Source organism: Antedon bifida, chromosome 6 (genome assembly GCF_963402885.1).
Source record: "Antedon bifida chromosome 6, ecAntBifi1.1, whole genome shotgun sequence".
NCBI classification, from domain to species: domain Eukaryota; kingdom Metazoa; phylum Echinodermata; class Crinoidea; order Comatulida; family Antedonidae; genus Antedon; species Antedon bifida.
In genome coordinates this window covers 14,755,833-14,774,428 of record NC_136231.1, presented here as the reverse complement: position 1 = coordinate 14,774,428, position 18,596 = coordinate 14,755,833, and the positions used below count along the sequence as shown (strand labels likewise).

At 35.4% G+C, this 18,596-nt stretch overlaps 1 protein-coding gene and 1 non-coding gene across 4 annotated transcripts; one reads left to right on the top strand and one right to left on the bottom strand.

Annotated features, from left to right (window-relative positions):
• Positions 1-197: 197 nt before the first annotated feature.
• Trnac-gca (transfer RNA cysteine (anticodon GCA)) lies at positions 198-269 on the bottom strand. Its single transcript has one exon. It is a non-coding gene; the product is annotated as a tRNA-Cys (tRNA).
• A 254-nt stretch (positions 270-523) lies between these two features.
• On the top strand, positions 524-16,779 carry LOC144844675 (dynein axonemal intermediate chain 3-like). 3 transcript variants are annotated; one of them, XM_078701695.1, is made up of 22 exons: positions 524-625; positions 1,046-1,201; positions 1,496-1,558; positions 2,601-2,788; positions 3,341-3,445; positions 3,795-3,977; positions 4,138-4,337; positions 4,795-4,911; positions 5,101-5,212; positions 5,695-5,898; positions 6,607-6,786; positions 7,211-7,333; positions 7,868-7,941; positions 13,044-13,176; positions 13,513-13,597; positions 13,987-14,120; positions 14,421-14,484; positions 14,660-14,790; positions 14,906-15,110; positions 15,385-15,476; positions 15,746-15,865; positions 16,116-16,779. In XM_078701695.1, exons 2-22 carry the CDS (start codon positions 1,054-1,056, stop codon positions 16,257-16,259), a joined length of 2,805 nt encoding a protein of 934 aa, XP_078557821.1. In that variant the 5' UTR covers positions 524-625; positions 1,046-1,053; the 3' UTR covers positions 16,260-16,779. The 3 variants fall into 3 exon arrangements, with proteins under 3 accessions (XP_078557821.1, XP_078557824.1, XP_078557822.1); XM_078701698.1 differs by having other exon boundaries at positions 1,046-1,209; positions 1,507-1,558; XM_078701696.1 differs by having other exon boundaries at positions 532-625; positions 1,041-1,201.
• The last annotated feature ends 1,817 nt before the right edge of the window (positions 16,780-18,596 follow it).

Below are 18,596 nucleotides of genomic sequence, written 5' to 3'. Positions count from 1 at the left end.
TTTTATGCCTCCATGGTTGACTTTTAATAATTAGTCAAATATTAAATAGCTTATAATAACGTATCTTTTATAACTTAAAAGTATGCATCTGAAAGTGTATAAAAAATGTAAATCAGAGAAGTATATACACTAGTGATAGTTTAAATAAAAGGAAATAGCACATTAAAAAAATAAAAACATTAAAAAAAAAAAATTGGAGGGGACACCCGGATTTGAACCAGGGACCTCTCGATCTGCAGTCGAATGCTCTACCACTGAGCTATATCCCCTTTCATGAGGTTTAGTTGAATTTAAGAATATACTTATCTACTTTCGGACTGTAAGTGTAAATGTCATTAATTAGTTGGTTTTAAGTATTATTTAAAATTTCATGTTCCATATAATAACCTTTTTTATAGGTTTTTTAATTTATTTAATGCAATTCGAACGTAATTTATTAAGGACAAAACCAGTCTATTCCAACACCAACAGCTAAGTGGTCTGAAAGCTTTTTTTTTGCTGGCCTAGGGACCCTTATCTATGGCAACATTATCAACGCATCAAGTCCTCATCATAATAAATCCGCTAGGCCTACTACTAGAGGCTAGGACTAGCTACTAACTAGGGGCTGCAATACAGACATCAGGTAGATATATGTCTAGAATATTTGTTTCATAACATACTATCAATTATTATGATTAGTTTGATGCTAGAAATTTATTTTTGCAAGAAGGGACAAACCGACTCCGAGTCGACGGAGCCGAGCGAGACAGAGTCTCGTCTGCCTTGTTCTTGATGATCAATGTAGCCTAACCTAGGCCTAGAGCATAGCTAGCTAGTCCCTTTCCTAGGTAATAGGCCTACTAGTGGGATATACTTGCTAGGCCTTATAATGGTATTTAGTTTGGCATGATCAACTGTGCATCAAATGAATTATTTTCTATCATCAAAATGGTCAACAACCACCATGCATGTCCATGCGTCATTGACATTATGAATTAGGGCCTAACTAGGCCTAGGCCTAGCCTATGTCATATTGTCTCATTATATTTTCAAAATAGTAAAGGTTACACAATGTCGTCAAATGAAGTTGAATCAGAAATAAAACAGCCGGAAAACAATTCCAGGCCGGCGTCAAAAGTGAGTGAAAATGGTCCTTCTAGACAGGGAAGTTCAAAGCACTCAAAGGTAGCAAAAGTCAAGAAAACATCACAGAACAAAGGTACTTTGGTTGTAGTTGTTAATAGTATTAACCAAATTTTAATATTTTAAAATAACACGAAGTTTGATTGAAAGTTCTACAATATAATATAATAATATTTATGTCATTTAATATATTTTTATTTCGTTTTAATTTGTAAAAAGAATGGTTTTGAATAAATAAAAATGTTGTAGCGCGATATGTGTACAATATCCCCTTAATTTTATGCCTAACAAGTGTACTTTATAGATAGTTTCCCCAAACATTTTACCAAGAGATATTTTTATATACTTTTTATTTGATGGATTTTTTCAGGCAAAACTAAGAAAGGAGAAGATGATGTAACAGCAACAGAAGCAGATGCAGCAGAGGATAAAGGTAGAGTGAAAAATGGTTATAATTATTACTAAAATTATGTTTTTCATTACCAATTTTTTACATAACAAAACTAGATACTGTAATAAAAATACTACCTAAAATTAAATCATTTGATAATGGGATTCCTATCCAAAAAACAATATTATACAGATATTGCCTGGTTAGATAGAGGTTAAATATAAGATTTGATATCCTCGAGGGGATGATATTTTGTTCGAGGAAATATATTTCCTCGAACAAAATGTCATGTCATGTCATTCTCGAGGGAATGTCAAACCTTATATTTTACCGATATAAAAGGCGATATCTGTTATAGCCAACAACAAGTAGAAAAATAAATAATATACAGATAATTACTAATTAATGATTCCTTGGCAATAAAATATTCACTTAGGCCTAGGTTGTTTAAATTAACAGAAGAATTTCCATCAATAAGCCTACATTAATAATATTATTATCAGGTAGGCCGAATAAATAATAATTCGTCTTCTTCGAGCCGAATCACTGGATGTTCAATGCGCCACGCGTACCAGGTTACTACCATGAGTATTAACCTATCACAAACGGTCTTTCATCATATCTATAGAGGACGAATAACAAATGAGGGCGCTATGTATGCATAGTTTAAATAGTTTAGTTGATTTAATTTCTTCAAGTAAGTTGCATGGCACAGCAGGTAAAACGTTGTCTCGTGATGATGTGGACTACTCTTCGCGAGTTCAAATCTCAGTAGATGACTTTTGTTTATTTATCGCCAAACGCAAGTGTTCCCACACAAAAATTACACAGTCAATATCATCATCCTCGAGAATTTACTGGATTTAATATGTTTAATGACAGGGACACGATAATCACATGAAAATTACTCAGTCAATATCATCGTACTCGAGGAAATATACGATTTACGATCCTCGCAGCAGTAGTCATGTGATGCAGTTTCAACCAATCATGTTCACGTATTTACATATGCTATGTAATATAGTAGTTTAAATTCTGCTGATGCCATGATTTTTTTAATAAACCACTTATATTTTATCAACAGACAGCCTTCCTGAAAATGCAATTCCACTTTTTCTTTCATCTAAAAGTCAGGAAATATTTCACTGTATCACTGATGAGGATGTTACTATGGAAAACCCCTTCAAATTGATTCCAAAAGAAGAAATCTTGCAAGATCTAAAGATGAGAGCTGGTGTTTGTGACTTTGCACCAATAAAACAAAAAATAATTGTAAGCAGGTTTAGTTAAAATCAGTTATAAAAGTATATATTCTGATTTAGTTCTACTTGCAGTACTAAGTAATTCTTAGGTGGGAATCCTTTAACCTCCAGATCACTAAACTGGCATTCATATCTCTAGACTTAAATAAAAAAAAAATGGATATTGTTGTTGATGATTTTGTAGTATTTTTTTTATCCATTGAAAGATTTATTTTTTACTTTGAGATTTTAAGTAAGTAATGGAGTAAATCTAATGAGGGAGTCAAATGGCCAAGCACTTAAGGCACCACTACCATACCAAAAGACAACAATACTGGCCTGGATTCAAGGCCGACAGTTGCTCCTAGTTCTGGTGCTGAAACAAGTCTTCTCGGATAAGGACGATAATCCATAGGTCCAGTGTACACATTTTGCCAGTTCATCACTCGAGCCTCTTTATCAGAGGGGTGGAAGGGGAGTGGGGATTTCCAACTATCTGATAGGACAGTGATTAATATATTATTGATAATCCTTTGTCTTTAGCCTAGAGACATCAAATAAGATTATTTATCTTTTCATTCAGGACTATCCAGCAGATGAACTATTAGTTGTATATGATGCAGATTATGTCCATGGACAGAACTTTATTATTGCACTCACCGAAGAAGCTAAAGAAAAGCTTATGCGTGTAAGTTAATATCAAATCCAAAGGCAAATTACTGAAAAAAGGACATTGCTGTGGGTATCAGTGGCTGGATCTCAATAAAAAGCAAAAGTAAAACAGCCAGAAAAATTTGCAGAGCTTTTGGGCAACAAAAGTGAGATTACTTAGACAAAGTTGAGAATATAAAAATAGACAAGGGTTGCCTTAGTGGACTATATATACTAAAGGGCAATCCCAAATTGGGAAAAAAAGTAGAGATTTGACAGTATATTAGTTTGGTTAGTAAACAAACCCTGTATTTCACAAACTTTCAACATGTTATTTTTGTAATTTATTAAAGTCAATGCAAATCATGTGTGTTTTGTTTTCATAGCCACCGACAGCTGAACAGGTTGAAGGTGAAGATGGAGAGAGGGAAGAAGGACAACAACAAGGAGAGGAAGAAGAGGTTGATCTAACAGTTTACACATATGTGCCACCAGAACCTAAGGAATGGGTCTCACAGGGCAGTGAAAAAGAAATTAAAGAAGAGTCAATTGAAGAAACACGAAAAAAGGTAGACAAAAAAACTAAAATTGGAAAATATTACGACCATTCTTTTATTGTGTATATTATTACCTCTTCTCTTCAAATGTTGATAAAACCAGATTCTTACTGTTTCTTATAATTTCTGTAATCATCTCCTTGTAATCTGATTTGTCTCCTATTTCTTTCAGATATCTTTCACTCTTAAGCGTGTACGTCATGAATTTGGAGCACCAGTTCAATTCTCTGACAGAGGTCCTGATGATGCTAAGGATGGTTACATTGAATGTGTAGCTTATGAAGACAAGAACTTTAGTGTCAAGAGAATGGAACTAAATAAATCTGTTCAAGCTATTAGTGAAACGACAGATAATGGATCTCAAACTGAATGGTAAATGTACAGTACAGTATTCTAAAATAGCATATTTAAGTTTCTTATATTACATTGGCAATAATATGTAAAGCTCTGTCTACACTATCAAACTAGTTTGACAAAAAAGTATGGAAGTGATATGCCCAAACATGGTAATAATATGGCATTATCATGTCTATATATGGGCACATCACATAAAGTTTTATAGTGTAGACAAGGCTTAATTATGTGATATTGAAGCAAAATGCATATTTTTGTAATTATAAAATTAATCAATGGACACATGTAATATGCTGTATTCAACAGAAATTAAACTATTAACCTAATTTATTTTGAATGAAAGTTAGGGACCAAATCATTTTTTTAAAATATTCTCCTGATCACTCTATTATTCCTGTATCTAACCCTTTGCCTAACCTCTCCCTAATGTATGATATATCAGAATAAGTTCCTTATTATATTTGTTGTCTGTCAGGAAACATCCGTGTAACAAGTCTACCCAATATGTTCCAAGAGAATTTAATGAAGAAGAAAAGAACAAGCATCTACAATCACAACAGTTAAAGAATTTTATAGAGAATACAACTCCTAGGTAAGTAGTCTGCTTGCTTTGTTCAGTAGCTGCTGATTAAATTTGGGAAACATAGACCAATAATCATCTGGAAAATAGGTTGTTGCAACATTGGCCTAGAAATTCAAATTGCACATCACTCAATCATGTTACCTTTGATTCAATGGAACCTTCCTAAATCATTTGTCTGTCATGGATGTTTATATTTAGATTTCAATTGGCACTACAGCAAAATGAGATTATGGATGTGTTTTATGATGACTGGACAGCATTGGCCGATGAAGACAGCTCGTTTGGAAGCAAGTCTGATAATCATTTGAAAGTTAGTGTTGATCCATTTCAAATGTTATTTGATTCATTGAGTTTTTGAACTGCAGCAAACTAGTTTGTCAAGAAGGTGCACATCTCTCAGCAAACTAGTTTGTCAAGAAGGTGCACAGCCTACCTTCTCAGCAAACTAGTTTGTCAAGAAGGTGCACAGCCTACCTTCTCAGCAAACTAGTTTGTCAAGAAGGTGCACAGCCTACCTTCTCAGCAAACTAGTTTGTCAAGAAGGTGCACAGCCTACCTTCTCCGCAAACTCGTTTGTCAAGAAGGTGCACAGCCTACCTTCTCAGCAAACTAGTTTTTCAAGAAGATACACAGCCTACCTTCTCAGCAAACTAGTTTTCTCCAATTTGCCAAAGTTTTCAATTGATCCAAACTAACAAACTTTCTAGAAAACTGTTCTTGCCAAAGTCAGAGTCTTGAGTCTGCAAGAACCAATCACTAAATGTCGCCATTTTTCATTTGTTTTTTTCTTAGGAATACCAGTCTTTTACAGATATGCAGTTCAGCAAAGAAAAGACTATTACATCAGTTGAATGGCATCCAACATTCAAAGGTGTGATAGCTGTAGCATGCGCCGAGAGAATGCTGTTTGATGAACGTATCGATAATGCATCAAAGGTGCTTATGGCGCCCTCATTAATCCTCATCTGGAGCTTTAGTGATCCCATCCACCCGCAGGTAATTGTAGAAAGAAAGCATTATGTGCACTTTAAAATAAACAGTTTATCGAAGAGAATAAGATAAGATAAATCTTTATTGTCATGATTACAACAAGGCAAGCATGAAATTTTCCTTGATGCTTAATTACACACACACTATACAGAAAATATAACTGTAAAAAAATCAATACAATAATTATATAAAAATGACATGGTTACTAGAGGGATAAAATACATAATTATCTTTGAAATGTTGAGTTGGAGACATGTGTTGAGTTGTGGACAAATGATTTCCTACATCGAGTAGTATTGCATTTTAATTCAGGTTCTACCTGAATTAGTAACTACATATTTGTCATTTAATGGGTGTGAGCTATCCTCCATTTTTATAAATAATAGATAGATAGTGGGTATACTTGGATGTATCTGCTCTGGGCCTCATCGCAGCTGACTTGACCTTGGCACTTTATCTGTTCATCAGTTTTATCTGTTCAAGATGAACAAATAAAATTCGAAATTTAGGAATCCTAATGGCTTGCCTCACTTTTTCTGAGTTTGTTTATACTATTACAGAAACTTATTAGTGTACCCTGTTGTTTCACAAATTGAACTGGTATGTAGAAAGTTTGTATTTTAGAGTTTGTGGTGAATACATAGAGATGATCACATCATGTGTCGTATCAATTAACCATTGTATTACTCACTCATGTAATCGTATGTTTTCTAGATTTTATTGGAAGCTCCAGATGACATTTTCTGCTTCAAGTTCAATCCATCTGACCCGAATGTGATTACTGGAGGTTGTATCAATGGTCAGGTTGTCATGTGGGATATATCAAAGCATGTAGAACGTCTCAAGAACAGTCAGCGAGGCAAGCAACCCAAAAAGAACACAATGACTAGTTTGGTAAATAATTTATATTATTTGGGAAACAAGTAGTGCAGACAGATATGGAGATAGGTATGGATCAGAGCCTGCATCCAATCTGTAGGTCATCAGATTACAAGAAAGTTAGAATTTAATAGAGGCTTAAAACAAGTATTGTTATAAAAGAAAACTATAAGAATATACATAGTTAATGTTAATAATTGTCTTTATATTATATGTAATGACTGATTGAATGATTGATTCTGTATATATTTGATCAAGTATTGCCAAGTTTTATAACAGTTACAAACATATGGTCTCATATTGTAGGCTTTTAAAGTTTAGTGAGTGGATTGTTGTGAGGATTTTCCCAGCACCACACTGCATTCGCGTGTCATTGATTTTCAAATGGATAAAATTAAGACACACATTTTTAATAATCATTACTTTTATAATTTTGTAGCCTGGTTTTGAAGATGAAAATTCGGATAAAACTCCTATTATTCGTTATTGTGCAGTATCAGCCATTGAACATAGCCACAAGACAGCCGTTGCAGATATTCAATGGGTACCAGATCATATTGAGGTATGTTGAGCCGTGAATATTTTTACATTTAACGACGTGATGTTTGCACATTAGTGGATTATACATTTTTACAGATTTGCACATTTGGGTGTGCCATGTTTGCACAAATGTGGTTGTTTGCACAAATTTGACTTTTTTGCATATTTAACAGCTCAAAAAAGGTATGACAAATAATTGTTATCATATGATCACATGTTTATCATCTGACCATCTTTCTTCAAAATGTTTATTACAGTTTGTTTTGCCTTTTTTTTTGGACTTTGTGATGATTTCTATTTTTCTGTTTCAAATTGTAACTTGGTTTTTATGTGAGATTAGATAACAATAGAATTGAAACAATTTAGAATATAGTAAAGAGAATATTGTTCTCTAAATTCGAAAGGAAATATGCACCAACAAATGTCTAGATATGAAATTGGTGGTTACAAATTGTTGGTTACAAATTGTTGGTTACAAATTGGTTAAAATGAAGAAATATACTGGGTAAACAATACAGAACATGTTCACAATCAGGAGTAATTTTTTATTCTGTAGTTTACAAGAATGGGAGTTATATGTGAAAATAGACAACAGACATGCTGCCAAATTCTCACTGCTTCTACAGATGGGTAAGTGAAAAAAATAAATTAAAGGATAAAAATATATAATAAAAGTGGCAAGGAACGTACTGCAGTAGGTATAGCAAGGTACAGAATTTATACTAATATGTACTGCAGTAATACATGTAAAATAAAGGATTTTGTGAGCTGACTGAAAGGGTAAAGTTAATATAATGGTGATGATGTACACAGTAGAAATCCTATTACCCAACAAAGTCACATTGTCTAGGGTAGGAACACAACAAAGTGTCCCTTTTATAGGGAAGGAACTCATCAAAGTGTTCCTTTTATAGGGAAGGAACCCAACAAAGTGTCCCTTTTATAGGGAAGGAACCCAACAAAGTGTCCCTTTTGTAGGGAAGGAACCCAACAAAGTGTCCCTTTTGTAGGGAAGGAACTCAACAAAGTGTCCCTTTTGTAGGGAAGGAACCCAACAAAGTGTCCCTTTTATAGGGAAGGAACCCAACAAAGTGTCCCTTTTATAGGGAAGGAACCCAACAAAGTGTCCCTTTTATAGGGAAGTAACCCAACAAAGTGTCCCTTTTATAGGGAAGGAACTCAACAAAGTGTCCCTTTTATAGGGAAGGAACCCAACAAAGTGTCCCTTTTATAGGGAAGTAACCCAACAAAGTGTCCCTTTTATAGGGAAGGAACCCAACAAAGTGTCCCTTTTATAGGGAAGGAACCCAACAAAGTGTCCCTTTTATAGGGAAGGAACCCAACAAAGTGTCCCTTTTATAGGGAAGTAACCCAACAAAGTGTCCCTTTTATAGGGAAGGAACTCAACAAAGTGTCCCTTTTATAGGGAAGGAACCCAACAAAGTGTCCCTTTTATAGGGAAGGAACCCAACAAAGTGTCCCTTTTATAGGTAAGGAACTCAACAAAGTGTCCCTTTTATAGGGAAGGAACTCAACAAAGTGTGCCTTTTATAGGGAAAGAACCCAACAAAGTGTGCCCTTTATAGGGTAGGAACCCAACAAAGTGTCCCTTTCATAGGGAAGGAACCCAACAAAGTGTGCCCTTTATAGGGAAGGAACCCTACAAAGTGTCCCTTTTATAGGGAAGGAACCCAACAAAGTGTCCCTTTTATAGGGAAAGAACCCAACAAAGTGTGCCCTTTATAGGGTAGGAACCCAACAAAGTGTCCCTTTTATAGGGAAGGAACCCAACAAAGTGTGCCTTTTATAGGGAAGGAACCCAACAAAGTGTCCCTTTTATAGGGAAGTAACCCAACAAAGTGTGCCTTTTATAGGGAAGGAACCCAACAAAGTGTCCCTTTTATAGGGAAGGAACCCAACAAAGTGTGCCCTTTATAGGGAAGGAACCCAACAAAGTGTCCCTTTTATAGGGAAGGAACCCAACAAAGTGTCCCTTTTATAGGGAAGGAACCCAACAAAGTGTGCCCTTTATAGGGAAGGAACCCAACAAAGTGTGCCTTTTATAGGGAAAGAACCCAACAAAGTGTGCCTTTTATAGGGAAGGAACCCAACAAAGTGTGCCCTTTATAGGGTAGGAACCCAACAAAGTGTCCCTTTATAGGGTAGGAACCCAACAAAGTGTGCCCTTTATAGGGAAGGAACCCAACAAAGTGTGCCTTTTATAGGGAAGGAACCCAACAAAGTGTGCCTTTTATAGGGAAAGAACCCAACAAAGTGTGCCTTTTATAGGGAAAGAACCCAACAAAGTGTCCCTTTTATAGGGAAGGAACCCAACAAAGTGTCCCTTTTATAGGGAAGGAACCCAACAAAGTGTGCCTTTTATAGGGAAGGAACTCAACAAAGTATCCCTTTTATAGGGAAGGAACCCAACAAAGTGTGCCTTTTATAGGGAAAGAACCCAACAAAGTGTCCCTTTTATAGGGAAGGAACCCAACAAAGTGTGCCTTTTATAGGGAAGGAACCCAACAAAGTGTGCCTTTTATAGGGAAGGAACTCAACAAAGTGTCCCTTTTATAGGGAAGGAACCCAACAAAGTGTGCCTTTTATAGGTAAGGAACCCAACAAAGTGTGCCTTTTATAGGGAAGGAACTCAACAAAGTGTCCCTTTTATAGGGAAGGAACCCAACAAAGTGTCCCTTTTATAGGGAAAGAACCCAACAAAGTGTGCCTTTTATAGGGAAGGAACCCAACAAAGTGTGCCTTTTATAGGGAAGGAACCCAACAAAGTGTCCCTTTTATAGGGAAAGAACCCAACAAAGTGTCCCTTTTATAGGGAAGTAACCCAACAAAGTGTCCCTTTTATAGGGAAAGAACCCAACAAAGTGTCCCTTTTATAGGGAAAGAACCCAACAAAGTGTGCCCTTTATAGGGAAGGAACTCAACAAAGTGTCCCTTTTATAGGGAAAGAACCCAACAAAGTGTCCCTTTTATAGGGAAGTAACCCAACAAAGTGTGCCTTTTATAGGGAAGGAACCCAACAAAGTGTGCCTTTTATAGGGAAGTAACCCAACAAAGTGTCCCTTTTATAGGGAAGGAACCCAACAAAGTGTCCCTTTTATAGGGAAGGAACTCAACAAAGTGTCCCTTTTATAGGGAAGGAACCCAACAAAGTGTGCCTTTTATAGGGAAGGAACCCAACAAAGTGTCCCTTTTATAGGGAAGGAACCCAACAAAGTGTGCCTTTTATAGGGAAGGAACCCAACAAAGTGTCCCTTTTATAGGGAAGTAACCCAACAAAGTGTGCCTTTTATAGGGAAGGAACCCAACAAAGTGTCCCTTTTATAGGGAAAGAACCCAACAAAGTGTCCCTTTTATAGGGAAGTAACCCAACAAAGTGTCCCTTTTATAGGGAAGGAACCCAACAAAGTGTCCCTTTTATAGGGAAGGAACTCAACAAAGTGTCCCTTTTATAGGGAAAGAACCCAACAAAGTGTCCCTTTTATAGGGAAAGAACCCAACAAAGTGTGCCTTTTATAGGGAAGGAACCCAACAAAGTGTGCCTTTTATAGGGAAGTAACCCAACAAAGTGTCCCTTTTATAGGGAAGGAACTCAACAAAGTGTCCCTTTTATAGGGAAGGAACCCAACAAAGTGTGCCCTTTTATAGGGAAGGAACCCAACAAAGTGTCCCTTTTATAGGGAAGGAACTCAACAAAGTGTCCCTTTTATAGGGAAGGAACCCAACAAAGTGTCCCTTTTATAGGGAAAGAACCCAACAAAGTGTCCCTTTTATAGGGAAGGAACCCAACAAAGTGTCCCTTTTATAGGGAAAGAACCCAACAAAGTGTCCCTTTTATAGGGAAGTAACCCAACAAAGTGTCCCTTTTATAGGGAAGTAACCCAACAAAGTGTGCCTTTTATAGGGAAGTAACCCAACAAAGTGTCCCTTTTATAGGGAAGTAACCCAACAAAGTGTCCCTTTTATAGGGAAGTAACCCAACAAAGTGTCCCTTTTATAGGGAAGGAACCCAACAAAGTATCCCTTTTATAGGGAAGGAACCCAACAAAGTATCCCTTTTATAGGGAAGGAACCCAACAAAGTGTCCCTTTTATAGGGAAGTAACCCAACAAAGTGTGCCTTTTATAGGGAAGGAACCCAACAAAGTGTGCCCTTTATAGGGTAGGAACCCAACAAAGTGTCCCTTTTATAGGGAAGGAACCCAACAAAGTGTGCCTTTTATAGGGAAGGAACCCAACAAAGTGTCCCTTTTATAGGGAAGGAACCCAACAAAGTGTGCCCTTTTATAGGGAAGGAACCCAACAAAGTGTCCCTTTTATAGGGAAGGAACCCAACAAAGTGTCCCTTTTATAGGGAAGGAACCCAACAAAGTGTCCCTTTTATAGGTAAGGAACCCAACAAAGTGTCCCTTTTATAGGGAAAGAACCCAACAAAGTGTCCCTTTTATAGGGAAGTAACCCAACAAAGTGTCCCTTTTATAGGGAAGTAACCCAACAAAGTGTGCCTTTTATAGGGAAGTAACCCAACAAAGTGTCCCTTTTATAGGGAAGTAACCCAACAAAGTGTCCCTTTTATAGGGAAGTAACCCAACAAAGTGTCCCTTTTATAGGGAAGGAACCCAACAAAGTATCCCTTTTATAGGGAAGGAACCCAACAAAGTATCCCTTTTATAGGGAAGGAACCCAACAAAGTGTCCCTTTTATAGGGAAGTAACCCAACAAAGTGTGCCTTTTATAGGGAAGGAACCCAACAAAGTGTGCCCTTTATAGGGTAGGAACCCAACAAAGTGTCCCTTTTATAGGGAAGGAACCCAACAAAGTGTGCCTTTTATAGGGAAGGAACCCAACAAAGTGTCCCTTTTATAGGGAAGGAACCCAACAAAGTGTGCCCTTTTATAGGGAAGGAACCCAACAAAGTGTCCCTTTTATAGGGAAGGAACCCAACAAAGTGTCCCTTTTATAGGTAAGGAACCCAACAAAGTGTCCCTTTTATAGGTAAGGAACCCAACAAAGTGTCCCTTTTATAGGGAAGGAACCCAACTATTCTATATTATATGTACACATTTAGACGGTGCCCAGAAAGTTTATTTATGTGAAAAGCCACAAAAGGTTAGATGGAGTGGAGTTGTGGCTTGGTGGTTATGATGCTTGGCTACCACTCCAAGGGTCCTGGGTTCAAGTCCCGTCACATGTCAGGATTTTTTCTAAGGACCAAATTACTCCACTCCCAAAGACTTGTAATAAGACTTTGTTTATGTAGAGCATCTTGTGTATATGTTTGTCTTGTGAACCTCTGAGGGTCCCTAATGATCAGCAATAGCTGGATGGATCACCCTCATTAAATATGGTTTAAAAAAAAAAATCAAAAAAAAAAATCAATATTGCTGCAAATTTGATCACTTGGCGCTACTGTCTCGGGCAACTTACAGGATAAAGTTGCTGTCAATGCTGTTTTAACATTGTATACACATATGTGGACGATGTCCAACAACTTTTATCCGTGGGGATTTTCACATGATTAAATCCATTTTTTACCCCTCTTATTTGGTGTCCCCAGGGAAAATTTACAGGATAGGACCCGGAAGCAATATTGATTATTGAATCTTAGCTATATATCCACATAATCAGCCCATAAAACCTTTTGTGGCTTTTCACATGAATAAATTCTCTGGGCACCCAGTCTAATTATTAATGATTGTTATTATTATAATTTAGTACTGTTGCAGTATGGGATACAAGACCACCTAAGGGACAAGCACCAGCTGTTGATGATAATAAATCAAACGGACCTCTTGGTGTTCCGTCAACATTCAAACACATTGATTTAACATGGAAACCTGTTATTAAGGTAGTTTAAAAATATACATTTTAAACATCTTTAATCACACAGTGTGAAAACAGACCTAATGCATAGGAATAACAAACAGCCTTTTTTATAAATGTCCATAGATTACATAGGAAGGTTTAACTGTTCTATATATTACTACAATTAGTATTGTTAACAAAATAAATATTGTATAAATTATACTGTATACTCATGGTACTGCCACAAAATACAGTATCTGTATATAAAAAAGACTTCTCAAAACATTTTTTGATACATGAAACTGTGAAATAAATAATTTGTTCAATGTTGTCATTGCTGCTTCTGTATTGAAAACAAGCCAATTCATTTTTTGTACAGATCCCAATAGGCCGCATTGAAGGGAATGGTGAATATGCTGTAACATGCATCAGTATTCAAGAGAGACAGGGAGACAGAACTATTTGTAAGCAACTTTATTACCATACCATTTGTCACCATAGACAATCACATCATATACAAATGTAACTTGCTATTACCTGGTACTTACCTGTTATGGCCAAATTTGTGTATACGAACATGGAGTACTTTACTCCATGATATAAATTATGATTACAAAGCTACCACCACTTTTAAGAAGCTACAGTGTCATGTAGACCACACATATGTTCTATGCATGATCTGACAAACATATGATCTAACTCATATAACCAGGGAATAGTAAAGTTACATTTTTTCTCTTTCTTGGATATAACCATAAACCTCTACCAGACTTGTTCAAAGCAAACTCTGATACCTCTACTTATTTTAGATCAGTTTCTTAAATGTGAATGGTGATTTCTTTTTTTTTGGTAGTGGAGAAGCAGTCAAAGCAAGATTTAGAAAAGAGAGAGAGTGTTGGTGGCCTTGGATCATCAATGAGAGGAGGATCAGCTAAAGAGAAGAAACCACTAGAGGGCGTAACAACAAAATTTTTCATTGGCACTGAGGTACATCTTATTACAGTATTACATGTTTACAAACACTCAATACAATTTAAAAGAAACTGAAGAATGTATTTTAGTCAATTTTTATAAAATTGTTGTTGTTTCTGCACCAAACTTGATGAAGTATCGCTAACATTGAATTCATTTATAACTGAATAAAATGTCTATTCAGACGTTAAGATCTGAATAGACATTTGATTATTGTCATTCCTGATGATGATCTAATAAAGATCAAAACATTGAATCATTATTTGCCTCTTCTTAAAAGTTCATTTATGACGTTTTATTATTGTTATTTCATAGGATGGAGAATTAGTATATGCTGACTGGAAGTTGGAAAAAGATGTAGATTCTGGAAGACTCCAACGTGAGTATTTGTAACTTTTACTATTCGATAATGCAACTTGTTGCACACATTGTTGTGTCCAAACTGTCGGTATTGAACTCCATCTGTCTACAGCTGATCGTGTGACTTGTCCCGGTTTATAGTACTAAAATAATTTTAAATATCTTATCTTATTTATTTTCTTTTATGTTTACAGCTCCTAAGCCTGATTTTGCTAAACTGTTCCATGACCAAAATATCACTACACTCCAGAGGTCACCATTTTTCAAGGAATATTTCCTTGTTGTAGGAGGATGGAACTTCTCCATATGGAAAGAAGGAGAGACAGTAAGATGAAACTTTCAAATTTACTATTTATATTTTTTGGAGAGTTGACATACCACAGACATTGCAATAAATTACACAAATAGCCGATTCAAATTTCTTTTTCAACTTTTTTCAGAGTCAGCCATTGCTATGCTCAGCAGCTCATGCAAAGAAACTGACAGCAGGATATTGGTCACCAACCAGACCTTGTGTGTTCTACATTGCCAGAGCTGATGGAAACATTGATGTTTGGGATCTTTTGGATAGAACGCATGAACCATCTCTGTCACAAAACATCTCCGCAGCTTCAATTACAGCTATATTTCCATGGATTGTCAACAGTATGTCAACTCTTATTTTTATATCCCGAATCATGCTGCCCTTGTGTTGAGAACCTTGTATCTCTGTCAACAAGGTTTTAAACAGATAGATAGTGCATTCATTTTAAGTCCCTGCCAATTAGCAGGAATTCTCTGTTGCCTAGTTTGCTCTCTAGTTTAACAGTAATTATATAACCTTATCACTATACAATATAACACGTAACTTGTGTGGTATCTAAAATGCAAATTATGTTTATGTAGATGATAATAACGTATTTTTATTTTTGCTTTTTAGGCAAACAACAGTTACTTGGTGTTGCAGACAGTGTAGGAACTTTACACATCCTTGAAGTACCATGGACATTACGACATGCTCCTTCAGGAGAGGTATGTACCCTATTAAGACATCAGCCTTAAAGCTATGTCTACACTATCAAATTGTATGTGACAAGAAATGTGATGTGCTCATATATGGACATGATGATTTCATATCACTACCATATTTGGGCATATTACCACTATATTATATGGGCGCATCTCATTTTTTTGTCACATAAAGTTTAGATAGAGCTTTACTCAAAGTGACAAATCTTTTCAGCATGTTAATATCACCACTAACTGTAGCAAATAGTATCCATACTTATTTGTATTTTCAGATGAATAGCACACTGAACTACTTAGAGCGTGAAGTTAAGCGGCTGGCGTATGTGCAGACACGGCAAGAATTTAGAATTCAGGACAAGAGAAGGATAGATGCTGAAGAGGCAGAAAAGAAGGTAGATATTGTCAAGTTACTGGTTTCAAATAGAATGCATAACATCTCTAGATGTTTATCATTTCATTAAAAACTTTAATGTAAGCATTACCAGCTCTACTGGTACTTGCCATGTAATTATGATTTTTAATTATTAATATTATGATTGAAAGTGGGTGTTTTAACATTCTCTGTGTTCTGTTGTTACAATTTTGCATTTTTCTATATTCTCAGTGTAATTTGAATAAACAAGTGATTAATTCTATTTTTAGCTTGTGAAGCCAATGGAACCTTCGAGTGAAGAGGTAGAAAACAGACAGAGAATGGAGTATTTAGACTACAAGGAGGAAGAGAAGAAATTCCTTCAAGAGCTTGGTCTTTGGCAAGAGCCTGAAGAGCCATTACCAGACACTTAGCTGTCAAAGCGTGTCACAGAATATTGAGGAAGTCAACCTATAAACATTATTGTGTAGCTTTTATTTCAAGAGATTGTACAGTAAATATTTAATTAGTAATGTTTGTATATATAAAGCAATGTTTGAAGTGATGAAATGCAAAACAATATATTTCAAAACTAAAATCCATCCAAAACGAAATTCTACAAGCTGATTCAACTTATATTCCCACATTCATTTCAAATATTAAGTTTGTTCTGCAAGGTAATGTTTGTATAAACAATGTTTGAAATGATAACATTCAAACCAATATATTTCAAATTAAAGTGCAAAATTAGAGGCCACAATGAGCTAATAAGTCCATAGTGAAATGAATTTCATAATAATGTATATACAGTATCTGATTGTCATTAAAATGATTTAATAAATTTGAGTTTCAATTTAATTTTTTTTATATTTCCATAATAATGCAAATATAGTCATTACTTCTGTTCATAAAATTTGCTGAGAATGTATATATATTAAATAATTTATGTGACAATTTGTTGCATATTGTTTTTAAATTGGTCTTTCCTTATTACATTACAAGTATCTACCTGATTACGATATTTATAGAATGGGATATTAGACATTGAAGGTGTGAAATTCAGTAGCATTACTCATGCATTATATACATGGTTCAAATAGTCATGCTAGAGCTCGCTCGCCAATAAACCTGTAATTAATGAATTCAACAGATTTGCAATTGTCACACAACCAGTCCTAGTATTCAATGGGTGATATTCAAATTTAAATACAATAACTAGACATTCACATGTATTTAAATGAAGTAAATGAGTATGGTTTGCGTAAACGTGGTAAAAGTTGGAAGTCAAATGCACATATATTGGTAATTATTGAATTCTTTGAATATTTTGGGTGATATTGCAATAAAAAAAGGAGTTTTTGACAGCAAATTTCAACCCACTTTTTGATGAAACTTAGTATTTTGGACAATTTTTTTCCAAGGGCAAATTTCCTTCTTATATTTCAATAAACGTGCTTCTGTTATATTATAGGATAATTACAAAACATATGCACACACATCAGACCATTGTTAAAACCCACATTTTGTTGTTGATTTAGGTATACTATATATACAGGTATATGATTAAAAAGTACACTGCTTATGTCAAACCTTTTAAGACATACTATATATCAATGTTTTCAGTAAAGCTCTGTCTACACTATCAAACTTTATGCAAAAAAATATGTATATGATGGACATGATGATGTGATAGGGACTGGCTATACGTACAGTGACGGTACTTATACGTACCACCGCGACAGGCAACCAATTATAGAGCACTTGTATGTCACGTGTTAGTCCACATGATTTAGGATTAGCTTTTTTCCGTTCTTTTATTTATGGAAAGGGTTTTTCTGCAAGCCACCTGTGTGACGTGGTGGGTTTGTGATGAGGCTATGGCCTAGAGGTTGTGGGATCGATTCTCGGTTAATATTTAGGACGAGTTTTATTATTTAGGACAAGTTTTATTATGTAGGACAAGTTTTAATATTTAGGACGAGTTTTATTATTTAGGACGAGTTTTACTATTTAGGACGAGTTTTACTATTTATGAGGAGTTTTACTATTTAGGACGAGATTTACATGTTGTACGTCCAGCGGCGGCCAACTGTGGTACGTATAACAAAATTAGTATGTATAACTATCTTTTGTTATACGTCCAGTGGCGGTACGTATATCCTCGTCACATCGCATTTTTTTTCCAAACTAGTTTGATAATGTACACAGAGGGTAATATTTTTACAACCTACAAAACACGGACATAAAAGATGCAACAAGAATTACTTTTCTTCATCATTAATGTTTAATAACATCTTTTTGATAAGATGTAAATTGAAGGTTTACATTAAAAAGTTGTTGTTGCTGCCGGCAACAACGAACCATTTATACCTTGTAATAAGATAGCATTGAAACTCATGGCCATAACACATCGCATGCATTATATAGGCCAACACAGGTATATTACAACAAGTAAACAGGATTAAAATTCAAAAATTACATATCAACTAGAGCTTTTTTTAAAAATTTTAACAAGTTACATGAACCCCTTCAAAAGTTCTTGAAGTATGGTGGTTTCAAAACTGTTTTTTTTTTATAATGAAATATTAATCTAATTCTGCATTAAATCCACCTTAATTCACTCGGTATGGAGTATTTAAATTATTTACATCTTTCATTGAAATTAACCCTAAGGAAATACTCAATGTCCATTAATTTCCACAACCCTTGAGCCTTCCAATTAGTACTAATACCACATCACATATTGTAACTAAAAGCTATTGTGGATACAA

Excerpts from the sequence above, each read along its gene's own strand:
- LOC144844675 (XM_078701695.1), top strand. The coding sequence starts at position 1,054 with ATGTCGTCAAATGAAGTTGAATCAGAAATAAAACAGCCGGAAAACAAT. Across the intron at positions 6,787-7,210 it reads AGAACACAATGACTAGTTTG|CCTGGTTTTGAAGATGAAAA; the intron begins GTAAATAATTTA and ends ATAATTTTGTAG. Across the intron at positions 13,177-13,512 it reads CATGGAAACCTGTTATTAAG|ATCCCAATAGGCCGCATTGA; the intron begins GTAGTTTAAAAA and ends TTTTTTGTACAG.